Source organism: Brachyistius frenatus, unplaced genomic scaffold (assembly GCF_029030835.1).
Source record: "Brachyistius frenatus isolate BFR_SWC_R1_liver_20210118 unplaced genomic scaffold, ASM2903083v1 Contig_180, whole genome shotgun sequence".
Taxonomy (NCBI): domain Eukaryota; kingdom Metazoa; phylum Chordata; class Actinopteri; family Embiotocidae; genus Brachyistius; species Brachyistius frenatus.
Window position 1 is genome coordinate 79,436 of NW_027210779.1, and position 12,833 is coordinate 92,268.

A 12,833-nucleotide genomic window follows, 5' to 3' on the forward strand; every position below is an offset into this window, starting at 1 on the left:
AAAAAAAAAAAAAAAACAAGTCCCGCATCTTTTTTTTTAAAATTTTTTTTACGTGAAATCTTCAAACCTGGCAACACGAGGACTCGTGCACGCCGGCAGCGCTCGCCCGGCGACACCTTTGACTTCAGCCTTTTAAATACGGTCTGTTACATCTGTTGGGGGTTGAAGGTGAACCTGAACGTCTGCTACACCTCTCAGGTAAACACCAGTCCGCTTTTGTTGTCATTTATAACGCTTTTGTTGTTGTTGTTGTTGTTGTTTATTATTTTCACGGGAGTTGAGTCGTTAGAAGTCTCTACCGGGCTTCAAACAAGAGTTCGTACGACTTTATTTGATCTGATTTAATCTGGAGTTCAATTTAGGTTCTCGCAGTTATGAAACCGTAGTGAGGGAAATCGACATATTTATATATAAATGTATAAATTTGTGTGTCAGGTTAGCCGTTACAACATTTTGTGCCTCGCCGGCTTCCCGTCGCACGCGGTTCTCTCTCTCTCTCTCTCTCTCTCTCTCTCCTTGTGGTGGGGCCGCTGTTGCCATGGCGACGCCACCACTCCGCAAGTTAGCAGCGGCGGGGAGCGGCAGCTACCCGAGCTTCAAAAAAACCCTCTTTTTAACCAAAGAAAACAACAGAGCTCAAACAAACAAACAAACAAAAACAACAACAAAACACACACACACACACACGGTCGGATTAAAAATGGCCTCCTGCCTGGTCCCCGAGTTCCCGGCCGTCATGGTGGCTCTGGAGCACCTGAAGGACCTGGACCAGGAGCTGGAGGAGGAACGGGTCCCCTTCGCGCCGGAGGCCAGCATCCGCCTGACGGAGGTCACGGCCGCCATCACCGAGCTGGAGGCGGAGCGGCGCGCCGCTCACGAGCACTTGGAGGTGGAGACCATCGAGAACAGCAAGCTGAGGCACCAGATCACCGACATAAGCGACCGGATCACGGAGGAGATCGTGGCCGACGTCGCGGCCGCCCGCGCGTCCGACGCCGAGGAGATAGAGCAGCTCCGCAGAGACCTGGAGGCGGCCTCCAAACTCCAGGAGGAGGCCGTGAAGAGGCGGCGAGCGCTCCTGAGGCAGAGCGCGGCGCTGCGCGAGGAGCGGCGACGGGCGAAGGACGAGCTCGACGACGTCGTCGTCACGCTGAACGATCAGATCAGCGGGAAGTACCGCCTGCAGACGCAGCTGGATCGGACGCTGCAGCGGATAGAGGAGCTGAAGGCCGGCGTCCTCACCGTGGGACGGGACATCGCCACGCTGCGGCAAAACGCGGTGCTGGACAGGGACGCCTTCGGCGCGAGGAAGGACGAACTGTCCAGAGGAGTGAAGCGGGCGGAGGACGAAATCAAGGAGCAGAAGCTGGCGATCAGGAGGAGGAGGAAGGAGCTGTGCCAGATGAGCGTCGACAGACGGGACGCCCACAGACGTCTGGGCGACCTCGAGGCCGAGGTGGCGACCTTGGAGGGCAGCGTGCAGAAACTGGAAGCGTCTCGGCGCCGGCGTGAGAAACTGCTGGAGAGGGAAGTCGGAAAGCACGAAGAGCTGAGGCGGCAGATAGAAACGCTGAAGGTGCAGCTGCGCGAGCTGGAGGACGGCTTCCGCCTCGCGGCGCAGAAACTCAAAAAGGAAATTGCGACGTTGGAGATTAAAATCGAGAAAAGCCGAGCGTCGGGGTCGGTCTGGCTGGACGACATGGCTCACGTCTTGGAGATGTTCAAGCGTCGGCAGGACGAGAAGGACGAGGTGAAGGTCGAGCACCTCCGCGTGTCGCGTGAGCTGGAGCGGACCAAGCTGGACCTGGAGGAGCGCATCGCCAACATCGTCAAGCACAGCAAGGAGATCAAGGAGATGGACAAGCAGGTGGAGGAGCTGCTGATGGTCTGCGCCATCAACGCCCGCATCTTCCAGATGAACCGGGACGAGCTGAGGCGCCACGTGGAGGCGGAGAAGAAGAAGGTCCGCGACCTGCAGGAGGAGAAGCTGGGGCTCGAGCAGCTCCTGGAGGAGGCGAAGAGGAGGCAGGAGGCGCACGTGGCGCAGATGACGTCCGACATCACGAGCGCCGAGAGGAGGTACGAGGAGCTGCGACAGGAGGAGGCCGAGCTCCGGAGGAGGCACCCCAGGAGCGCGGACGTCGACTCGCAGGCGGGTCACATGGCCCAGTTGCAGGCGGAGTACAGAAAAACCGAGGGGGAGCACCAGCAGGAGCTGGAGCGCTGCGCCGCGGAGGTGGAGAGCGTCAGGAGGAGCAACGAGGAGAAGCTGAAGGAGGTCGAGGAGAAGGAGGAGATACTGAAGAAGGTGGAGGCCGAGTGGGACGAGGAGAAAAACCGGTACGAGAGACTGATGGGGCTGAACCACGGGCTGAGGAGCACGATGGCCGAGCTGAATCTGTCGATCGAGGCGCTGAAGGAGGAGACCGGCTCCTTGCTCCGACCCCGAGAGGAGATGAAGTCCGAGCTGGAGGAGCTGCGGGCGTCGCAGGTCGACGCGCTCGGCGGACAGGCGGCGGAGCTGAGAGCCGTCGAGCTGAGCGTCTACGACGACGGCGTGAAGCTGGAGCAGGTCGCCGTGGAGAACAGCCGGCTGCACCTCCGCATCGCGCAGATGACGGAGGACGTGAGCGGAAACCGGCGGCACGGAGACGGATGTCGGAGGGAGGCGCGCCGGTTCGAGCGCGACACAAACGCCCTGCTGGAGAGCTTACGGGACGGCCGGAGGGACGACGCGTCCCTCATTCGGGACCGCCAGAGCAGCGACGGCGTCCTGTTGGCGTCGATCGACTCTCTGGCGAACCTGCTGACGAGCAGGACGCAGCAGTCGGGACGCGTCCGCGCGCTCCTTCACCGGCAGATGCTCGACTACAGCCGGCGACTCGGAGACACGACGACGACGCAGCAGAGCGGCTGACGCTGCTTCGGGAAGTCGGACGAAGTGGACAATTAGGAATAAAACACACTTGCAGAAATAAAAAAAATATATATAATGCAAATCTTGGGCAGAATCTATATGCAAACTAATGTTGTGAACTTGAGGCCGGAGATCTCTTTGATTACTCTTGGTACCAACTTTTAATATCGGCTTGGGGATAGCCCAACCTACGATTACCCACAATGCCATTTAACCACCGACGGTTCAGCCAGAGATGTTCCAGTTTGTTCTGCCAGTAGTTACTAAAGTGGTCTCCAATCTGCTGGAAGAACCGACTCCACATTTGATTTATACATTATTTTTTTGTTGAAATTTCAGGCTTTTTGTGCGTCTTTCTCTTGAGTCATAAAATGCTTTATGCAACTTGTTTTTTCCCCCCACATTCTGTAATGTCCCCCCCCCCTCCCCCGGAGCTGTAAACAAAACAAAAAACAATTTATAATATACGCTCACGCATCCTTTTTTTTTTTTTTCTACATTATGGAAACAAGCTTTTTTTTTTAATATATTGGCGCGTTTCGGCAAACTTATGTCAGCCAATAAAACACTTTTACACGAGGACGCTCACTGTCACTATCAGCCCACATTTGGCACAACAAGCTGCTGTAACACCATTTTTTTTTTTTCCTCAAAACGATTGCACTTTGCTTTCTTGTTGTTCGTCTACGAAAAGAGTTTTTGAATCTCTCGTCGTAAACGTGACGATTTTCTTCTGCCGTGTTCTGGAATAAAAGAAGAAAGACTCTTTTTAGATGAGTGTCTTTTACTAAAGGATCAATATGTTGTCCCATACTGCAAAAAAAATAAAAATAAAATAACAAGAACACTGTTATAAGTTCAACAACTCATTTACATGTTTGTTTGTTGGTTACTTTTCTTGTTTGTATCAGAGAACAAACAGGAAATACAATTTTTTTTTATTGATTTACATGCTCTAACTTTGGCAAACCAAACTCAACTATCATGCCAAAGTAAAACGAAAGAAAAAAAAAATAAAAGATGTTTAATTTTTATTTATTTTAAACGGGTTCCTGTTGCATCATATTAGCTTTCAGTGTTTCGAATAATCGAATCCGGGGAAATAACAACCGTCCACTTTTTATTTCCTTCCCAGACTGCGGCAGTAACTTCCCAGCAGGTGTCAGCAGACACCAGCGGTGACCTTGTTCTGCAGCCAGAGGGTCAAACAACCAACCAACCAACCAACCAACCAACCAACCAACCAACCAACCAACCGACCGATCGGAGGGAAGGTGCCACTTCCCTCCGAACCGAAACACACGGACACGCGTGGACCCCGAAGCCACGTGAAGACCACGCCGCGGCCGAAGAGTTGGAGCTGAAAGGAAGTCATCGCTTCGTTCCAGTAGAGAAGGCAAGTCTCCAGAAAAATAGAGATTTTTAGCTTTCAAATCGTACGTTTGAGACAGTTTCTCCACGCGAAGGTTATCCTGAGTGTTTCCTCTGCTGATATCTTGTCTGTATTTGATGCCAAAACACGTCGTTTTCTCCCGACGTGTTGCATAAACACGGCTGTTCGTCGGCTGCCGTCCAGTTAAGTCTCGTATTGTTTTTTTTTTTTTTTTCCGGAGTCATAACAAGTCCTTGAGGTGTACAAATATGACAAAAATATGCAAAAACAAAATGTTCAGGACGTCTCGCTTTTCTGAGGACGTCGTGTTTTCCTCCCAGGTTTTGCTCGATCCTTTAAATAAAACTTTTACAGAGATGACGAGTAAAGAAACAAAAGCATTCTTTTGCGAGTTTGAACATGCGGCTGGAAGATAATCCACCTCCGAGTGGATGTGAAACGGTTTCAGATCAGCAGCTTCCTATCCTGCAGCTGGATGTTCAGCAGTGGGCTAAATTAATTCATTTCTTTTGCATTAGTCAGCAAAGGCTCTTCAACCTCTCCTCATCATCATCATCATCATCATCATCAAAACAAACCACATGCAGGAAGTGGCTGCCAAAATCATCCCACTTCTCTGCCTCCGTCTAATCGAACAAACGCGTGTTAAATTACACGACTTTTCGACTCCATTGCAGTTGTGAGACTTCACTTTGTTTTTGTGCACGTAAATCGCTTATTATAACAGTATCCTACGTTTTCAATATGACAGTCACAGACTGAATGTTTTTTTTTGTTTTTTGTTTTTTTTTAACGTTGAGCCCCACTCTCTCTAAGTAAAAATTTTTTTTATTTTTTTTTATGACAACTAAAAACATTTCCAGATATTTCTGTGATTTGCAGCGTTTAACGTACGACTCTTTATTCATTCAGTAATAGCTTCAAGATTCTTGTTGACAATTCCCTAAATTGTTACTGAAAATAAAATACGTAAAAGGTAAGCTCACGAATGCACACACACACACACACACACACAGTGCTCTGAAAGACACACACACACACACACACACACACACACACACACACACACACACACACACACCCCTGTAATGTAATGAGGCAGCTGCCCTTCAATGTGGAAATGTCAATATGCCACTACAGGATACAGTGACATGCTCACACATGCATACTGTTCACACACACACACACACACACACACACACATATATATATATATATTTATATATATATATAAACAGAGCCTCTCCGTCACCCTCATCTCATGAACCAATCACAGCGCTACTCTGAATTATTCTGCCTGGAGTCACATGAGGTTGTCTGCAGGACATGAGTCTGAGTCACACACACACACACACACACACACACACACACACACACACACACACACACACACACACACGACAGCTCACCCCGTGGCTGGACTTCATCTGCTTTACCTTCAAAAAAAAAAAAAAAAAACTACCTCCGCTCTGGATTTGTATTCTGAGGTTTGATTAATGCGTCTCGACCGTCCAGAGACGCGAGTCGTCCCTCGGGTCAGCAGAGCCGTCGCTTCCTTATCACCGACGTCAAAGCACCGCAGTGGGAAAAAAAACATTCGCTCCTCGTCTCCGTTCAGCTGGATTAAAGGGATTCGGACGGCGAGGCATGAAATTTGGATCCGTCTCTGCAGAAAATATGAGAATAATGTTGGAATAATCCTGTTTATATAAAGATGAATGTCTCTGCTGAACACCGTTCGTCGCTGAAGCGTTTTCAACAAAGTATAAATCTTTAAATCAACCTCGTGTTCATCTAAAACAACTACTGATTATTTTAATAATCCTGTTGTCCACCGATTATTTCTATAAATTCACCGAGTAATTAGACGAGAAGTACTTTTGCTTTGTTTAGGAGCGATATTAAATAAACAAAAGAGGAAATATGACGGGCCTTTTTAATAATGAATAACTAAATGGAAACTTTAGAAGTGGGAAAACTATGTCCCAAAAAAATAAATGTCAGTATAAACAAGTTTGCCTTCAAATAATCTGTAAAAACTAAACTATCTTTGTCTTTTATTGTCACTATTATGATTATTATAAGCTTAATCAATGTTGAATAATACCTCTGTTGAAGAAGGGCTGTGCGACTAAAATCAATGATGTCATTGAATATTAAAAGTTTAAGCGCCTGGAAATAAACAGCTGGTGGCGCTGTTTTTCCACTCCTGTCCCTTTAAACTACAGCAAGCAGCAGCAGAAAAGGTCGAGAGGAGGCGATGACGTCATAGATCGTATACAGACGTGAAACCAAAGTGGCTTAACGAGCATTCATTTTAAACAATGTTAAAAAAAATTTAAAAAATCAAAATAAAATTATCCAAAATATCTCAAAGATTTGGAAAAGTCCAGAAACTGAAAACGGTTTTTGAAGATATAGAAATGATTTATTTTCCTTCTTTCCTCTCAGTAATCATCTGACCCCCCCCCCAAACAAAACCAGTCTGCATTAAAACCCAGAATTCAAGTGTGCGTCACTTTAAGTATTACAAGCAAAAGTACTCATTGTGTGGTCAAACATATTTCATAAATATATTTTATATACATTGTATTTATATATTTTAAAACCATATTTAATAATGAAACACTCACAGGGAGCTGTGTTTAATCAGTGTTTAATTTTTATTTTAATTAAATAAAATAAAAATCATTTTTATTTATAAAAAAAATGAATTAATTTTAATTTGAACATATTTTAATTTAGTGTTTAATCAGTGTTTTATTCTTAAATATGTTTTTTGGATTCAAATTACTGCTGCATTAATATGTGTGTAACATTTTACAGCTGTTGTTATTTAAGGTTTTGCTGATTTTGAACTACTTTATATCCCCTCTGGTTCGTTATAAAATAGGGTATATATGTTTGTTTTGTTTCTGTTCAGTAAGAAACACCTAAAGAAAAGTCAACAAGGCCAGAAAAAAACAAAAAATCTTGTTTACAGCTTTATGAAGCTGTATCATAATCGAAAAGATATTTGATTTGGCTTTAAAAGGGAGAATTTGATCAAGGACAAATTTAATCCTTCTGTTTCTCAATAACATTTAAAATCAAAATCTTCAAATTTGACTTTTCATTTCACTGGAAACCCGCTTCATCATCTGAGCCCGAGCTGCTTCTGTGTTGACATTTATGTCTAAACTGTGAATTACAATGTAAATATGAATGAAAATCACATCAAATTCAGCGAATTATGTCACAATTTTTGAGAAAAGATGCTGCAAAATCAAAAACCATTAAAAGTGTATGGAAGGAGAAAAAAAAAAAAAAAAAGGCAAAATAATAATCTTTTAAACAACTTCTTTCTCCCATTTATTACGTTTAGAAGCAAAATCTTTGAATTCACTTCACAGGGTCCTTTAAACTTTCATTTAATTTTTAAGGTCACAGCAGTACGATTGTTTTTTTAATGACAAGATCTGTCTGAGACCTCCCGGGGTGGAAAGGCTTAAATCTCGTGATGCACGCTGCTTTGCTCCTTAGATATATAAATATACACATTTATATATATTATTATTATTCAAATCCAAAATATAATTTCTTTGGTAGGTAGGTAGGTAGGTATATACTTTATTAATCCCCGAGGGGAAATTTTTTTTTTGTGGAGTCACTTGTTTTGGAAAAGTACAACGCAGCGTGTGAAGAGAAAAACGATGACGCAACACTCGTCGAAGTCGTTCTTGGAGTAACGTAGAAGCTGTTGCGGCACTCAATGCGGTCGCAAACGGCACGAAGGCCGGTTAGAAACGATCAACACGCTCTTCATCCTGATTATTTCACTGTTTGTTTGTTTGTTTGTTTGGTTGTTTGTTTTTCGGAGGTTGGAAGTCCATGTTCCCCTGCTGCCGGCTTCATATTTGAGGGTCGGAGTCATGAATCTATCGGTCAGATATCCGGCACACAAACAGCTGCCGTGTGTGACTCTGTGTGTGTGTGTGTGTGTGTGTGTGTGTGTGTGTGTGTGTGTGTGTGTGTGTGTGTGTGTGTGTGTGTGTGTGTGTTAGCAGTGGTTTGGATTGCGTATCCGTCTCTCCCTCATCATCACATGACCTGTAACGCTCGGTGTGGCCCGGTGACGTTAGTCTCTCTCTCTCTCTCCCTCTCCCCTCCCCCCTCCCTCTCTCTCCCCCTCCCTCCCCCTCTCTCGCTCTCTCTCAGGCTTTTATAAGCAGCGGTCAGATATCTGCGTTCACACACCAGACGACACATCTGTGACTCTCCTTAGAACATTTTCAGCTTCGATCTCCACTCAGCTTAACACAAAAAAAAAAAAAAAACACTTCTCACGGTATCCAGAAAATAACGAAGGCGTTTTATTAAACGAGGACACAGCGGAGGACAGTCCCGGAGACGATGGGTAAGAGGCAGGTCCGCTTCTTCTTTTTTCTAATTCGGATTTAAAGGAGAGACGTTGTAAATTACTTTTCGGCTTTTCTCTGTTGGAAAACAGCTGGAACGATAAATTAAAGGCGCGAATTTTAAACGAAATAACACAGTTGTTGTTGTTGCGTGTTATTTGTTGCGATTGTTAAACAGTTTGAGGAAGTAATTTCTGTTGAAAACAAGCGTGATTCATGTTGTTTTATCGTCTCCGTCTGATGTCTCTCGGCAAAATGACAAATCAATCAGTTTGACCCACTTTGGTCTGACGGCGCTGTTCAAACTTCACACACACACACACACACACACACACACACACACACACACACACACACACACACACACACACACACACACACCATGTTAAATACCCATGGGGACATAGAGGAACAGATGGTGCAGCATTGCTTATGATCAGCAGCCTGTGTGACCGCTGCAGCCGATGATTTCAAAATAAAAAGTTGCTTCAACTCCAAAAAGTACTCGGTTCACTTAAAGCTGCCGTAATGACACAAAGCTTGGCTCATACGGGTCGTGTGAAATGTGTCGCTCACACGCGACTACAATCACAACTCTCTTAGTTTGTCTTTTTTTTTTAGCTAAATCGACAGCTGGAGTTGGAGGAGACCGAAACGGAGCTAAAAGAGAGCGAATGTTGGACTTCTGGTGTCCAGAGAACTACGTGAACGCTGAAGTTGCTCCAGATGTGTAAACAAGCAGCCTTTTTTTTAAATTTATTTCTTTAATATCTAATTAAACATGGCGATGATTCAGTCGGTGCGTACTGCTTGTAAAAACTCTGGTAACGCCTCAAATTAAAAAAAAAAAAAAAACGGGTATTTCTGGTTTAAAATGGGCGAGACACGGAAAATAATTCATCATCCTGTCGGCGTCCGTCGCGGAAATCTTTAGGAGGCTCGCGTGTTATTTTTAACACTTTAGTTCTTTGGGGAAATACAAAAGAAAAAGAAGCAGCGATTCGTCTCGAGTTCGTTTCTCGATGACTCAGCAGCTGTGGTCAACAAACAAGAGGAAATAAAGATCGGAGGATGACTAAAAAATTCAAATGTGTTTCCTCCTCAGTGTATCCGATGGGCGGAGCAGCCTCCCGGCTATACAGCACCCTGACTCGGTCCCTCAGCTCTCCCCTCCCGCTCCCCCCGTCCTGCCCGGACCCCCACCGGCCCGCGGACACCAACCCGGATCCCGATCTCTGCCGGGTGAGTCTCTCGCCTCTCGTCCCTCAGACCGAACTCATCCGAAAACGCGATGTTGAATCCGGGCACGTTAAAACGTCCCCGCGGTCGTCTCTCCCCAGGAGCAGAAGACGGCGTCCCCCGCACGTCCCCTGGATCCGGCGGAGCTGCTGCGGCAGTGCGAGGAGGCCCTCGGGGACCGAGCGCCCCGCCTCCACAGGGAGTTCGTTCACCTCGGCGATGGAGACGGCGCCCCCGGCAGCTCCGTCAGGGTGATGCAGTGGAACATTCTGGCGCAAGGTACGACACGACTCTCACAGAGGACGGAGAAACAGTTTGAATACACGGGGGGGTTAATAACATTTAAACTACGGGCCGGTTCTTATTCCTTTCAAGAAACGGTCAGTATATTTGAGGACGTCAGCCTTCCAGCTTCTCAGATCTCCGTCTCTCTCTCTCTCTCGTCCTTCAGCTCTGGGAGAAGGACTGGACAGCTTCGTCCGGTGTCCCCCGGAGGCCATCAGCTGGTCCCGGAGGAAGTACCTCATCCTGGAGGAGATCCTCACCTACCGACCTCACATCCTGTGCCTGCAGGAAGTGGACCACTACCACGACACCTTCCAGCCGGTTCTGGCCGGCCTGGGTTACGGCAGCCACTTCTGCCCCAAGCCGTGGTCGCCGTGCCTGGACGTGGACGGCAACAACGGCCCCGACGGCTGCGCCCTCTTCTACGACCGGTCGCGCTTCGAGCTGCTGGACAGCGTCGGCTTACGTCTCTCCGCCATGAGGATACCGACCAACCAGGTGGGACCCCGATTACCGCTTTCTCACTTCAAGTCTCACTTTAAAAAAAAAAAAAAAAAAAAAAAAGCTACTGGCGAGGGGCTCCTCTTAACACGCCGATCTCTTTTGCCGCAGGTCGCCGTGGTGACCACGCTGCGTTGCCGGACCACCGGGAGATGCGTGCGCGTGGCCGCGACCCACCTGAAGGCTCGCGCCGGCTGGGAGTGGCTCCGCAGCGCTCAGGGCTCGGACCTCCTCCGGCAGCTCCAGAACGTGGACCCGGGCTCCGACACGCCTCTGCTCGTATGCGGAGATTTCAACGCCGTCCCGACCGAGGAGGTGTACCGGCGCTTCGCGGCGTCGCCCCTCGGTTTGGACTCGGCCTGCAAGAAACTCGGCGCGGACGGTGCGACGGAGCCGGAGTACACGACGTGGAAGATCCGGCCGACGGGCGAGTGTCGCGCCACCCTGGACTACGTCTGGTACAGTCGGGACTCGCTGAGGGTGGACGGCGTGTTGGACGTTCCCACCGAGGAGCAGATCGGACCCGACAGGCTCCCGTCCTTCAGCTACCCGTCCGACCACCTCTCGCTGGTCTGCGACTTCAGCTTCGAGGGGACGGAGGAGTGAGACGGAGTGAGAGACGGGAAGCGACGACGCCGAACTCTTTTTGCTTCACTCCCGCGAGACGGCGTTCCGACCGGAAGCCGAGAAAACCCGGAGCGGGAAGTTTTAAGTGAATGTGACTTTTAAGCGTCAGATAAGTCGAAGGAGATGCAGATACGCTCGATGCAACAAACGGTCTACCTCCCCTGAACTCTGAACACTCATCGAGTGTGTTGCTGTCCGACCTTCAAACTGAACACAAACGCACCTTTTATTTTGTATTTATTTTTTTTTAATTTCTTTTGTCAGACTTGTCGTCAGCGTTGTGCCTCAAACTGCCAGCGGACACACGGACTAAAAATAAAAACGTTTTTTTTTCTCGACACCCGTGAGGTTTCGATTGTTTACCGTCGATGCTCTCCGATTGTGTTATTTTGTTAATGACGTGACATTACAGGGAACTTTAAAGGGTTGCTTCAAGAAAAAGAAAAAAGAAAGAAAAGTCTCACTCACCTCGAGTTGTATCTGACTAACGCAGGTAGTTTTGGGTTTTCAGACACAATCCTCTTGAGATTTTCTGCTTCACCTAAAAACAATGGGAGACGAATGGAGTTTGTTTTCGGTGTTTTGTAGATGCGAAAACAACATTTAACAACAACGACGATAAAATACTTTTCCAGGAACCGTCGACTTACCATCGGTTGAGACGTTAAAACTGCGTCAGCTTTGCAACTTACAGCGACGCCGTGACGAACGTCAACGGTGGCTCGACTTCTGAAAACACTTTGATTCAACAAAACCAGGAAGAGTCATTTCTGAGCATCGGCACCGTATTTAGAAGTTGAAACTACGGCAACACTCGGGAGTATGTGGGAGAACTTTAAAATCAAAAAGGTAAAACAAAACAAAAAAAGACAATCGTATAGGTCGCACGCACACACACACACACACACACACACACACACACACACACACACCAGCCAATAGGAAGGTGGGTTGGGTAGAAGGTCATGGGTGCAGGCCAGTTGTTATTCCACAGTAGCCGGGGGAGAGAGGGGGTCCGCTAAAGGGACACTGTTGACACCATATTCGATCAATAAACTGCAGAAATGCATCTATTCGGCCACTCAAGTTTGTGTGGGCGGAGCCTAAACGTAATGTGGTTGTTGTTTTTTTTGGGGCCTAAAAGCAAAAAAAGTCCAAAACACGTTGGTCGAACATTAAAGCTATTTTATATACTACAATTATTGCTTCAGTTTTGTAGACCCCCCCCTCCACCAGGCCTTTTTTTTTTCCATTTTCCTATCATCTGTGGTCATGAGCATCTTTTCAGCTGCAGCACGACTGACTTCCACCCCGACGTCTCTTTGTCCGACTTATCGAGGTCTGTAAACTCAAACCGGACGTGCTTCTGATAAATCAGTGAATGTTATCGCTTCCTAAAAATGAGGTTGCTGTGGATTTATAAAGCTCCATCTGTATGTCACAAGCACTAAATATGTCTGCCCTCCCCGCCCTC

General features: G+C 47.3%; 2 protein-coding genes across 2 annotated transcripts; both read left to right on the top strand.

Moving 5' to 3' along the window:
* Positions 1-521: 521 nt before the first annotated feature.
* On the top strand, positions 522-3,310 carry ccdc175 (coiled-coil domain containing 175). The gene has a single exon (XM_069717771.1). It carries the CDS (start codon positions 539-541, stop codon positions 2,915-2,917), a length of 2,379 nt encoding a protein of 792 aa, XP_069573872.1. The 5' UTR covers positions 522-538; the 3' UTR covers positions 2,918-3,310.
* A 5,209-nt stretch (positions 3,311-8,519) lies between these two features.
* noctb (nocturnin b) lies at positions 8,520-11,344 on the top strand. The gene is made up of 5 exons (XM_069717800.1): positions 8,520-8,706; positions 9,813-9,949; positions 10,048-10,225; positions 10,398-10,729; positions 10,844-11,344. The coding sequence occupies exons 1-5, from the start codon at positions 8,703-8,705 to the stop codon at positions 11,336-11,338; spliced, it is 1,146 nt and encodes a 381-aa protein (XP_069573901.1). The 5' UTR covers positions 8,520-8,702; the 3' UTR covers positions 11,339-11,344.
* Positions 11,345-12,833: the final 1,489 nt, after the last annotated feature.

Coding starts and splice junctions, on each gene's coding strand:
- ccdc175 (XM_069717771.1), top strand. CDS start 539: ATGGCGACGCCACCACTCCGCAAGTTAGCAGCGGCGGGGAGCGGCAGC.
- noctb (XM_069717800.1), top strand. Junction 9,950..10,047: donor CGGATCCCGATCTCTGCCGG/GTGAGTCTCTCG, acceptor GTCTCTCCCCAG/GAGCAGAAGACGGCGTCCCC. Junction 10,226..10,397: donor GTGGAACATTCTGGCGCAAG/GTACGACACGAC, acceptor CTCGTCCTTCAG/CTCTGGGAGAAGGACTGGAC.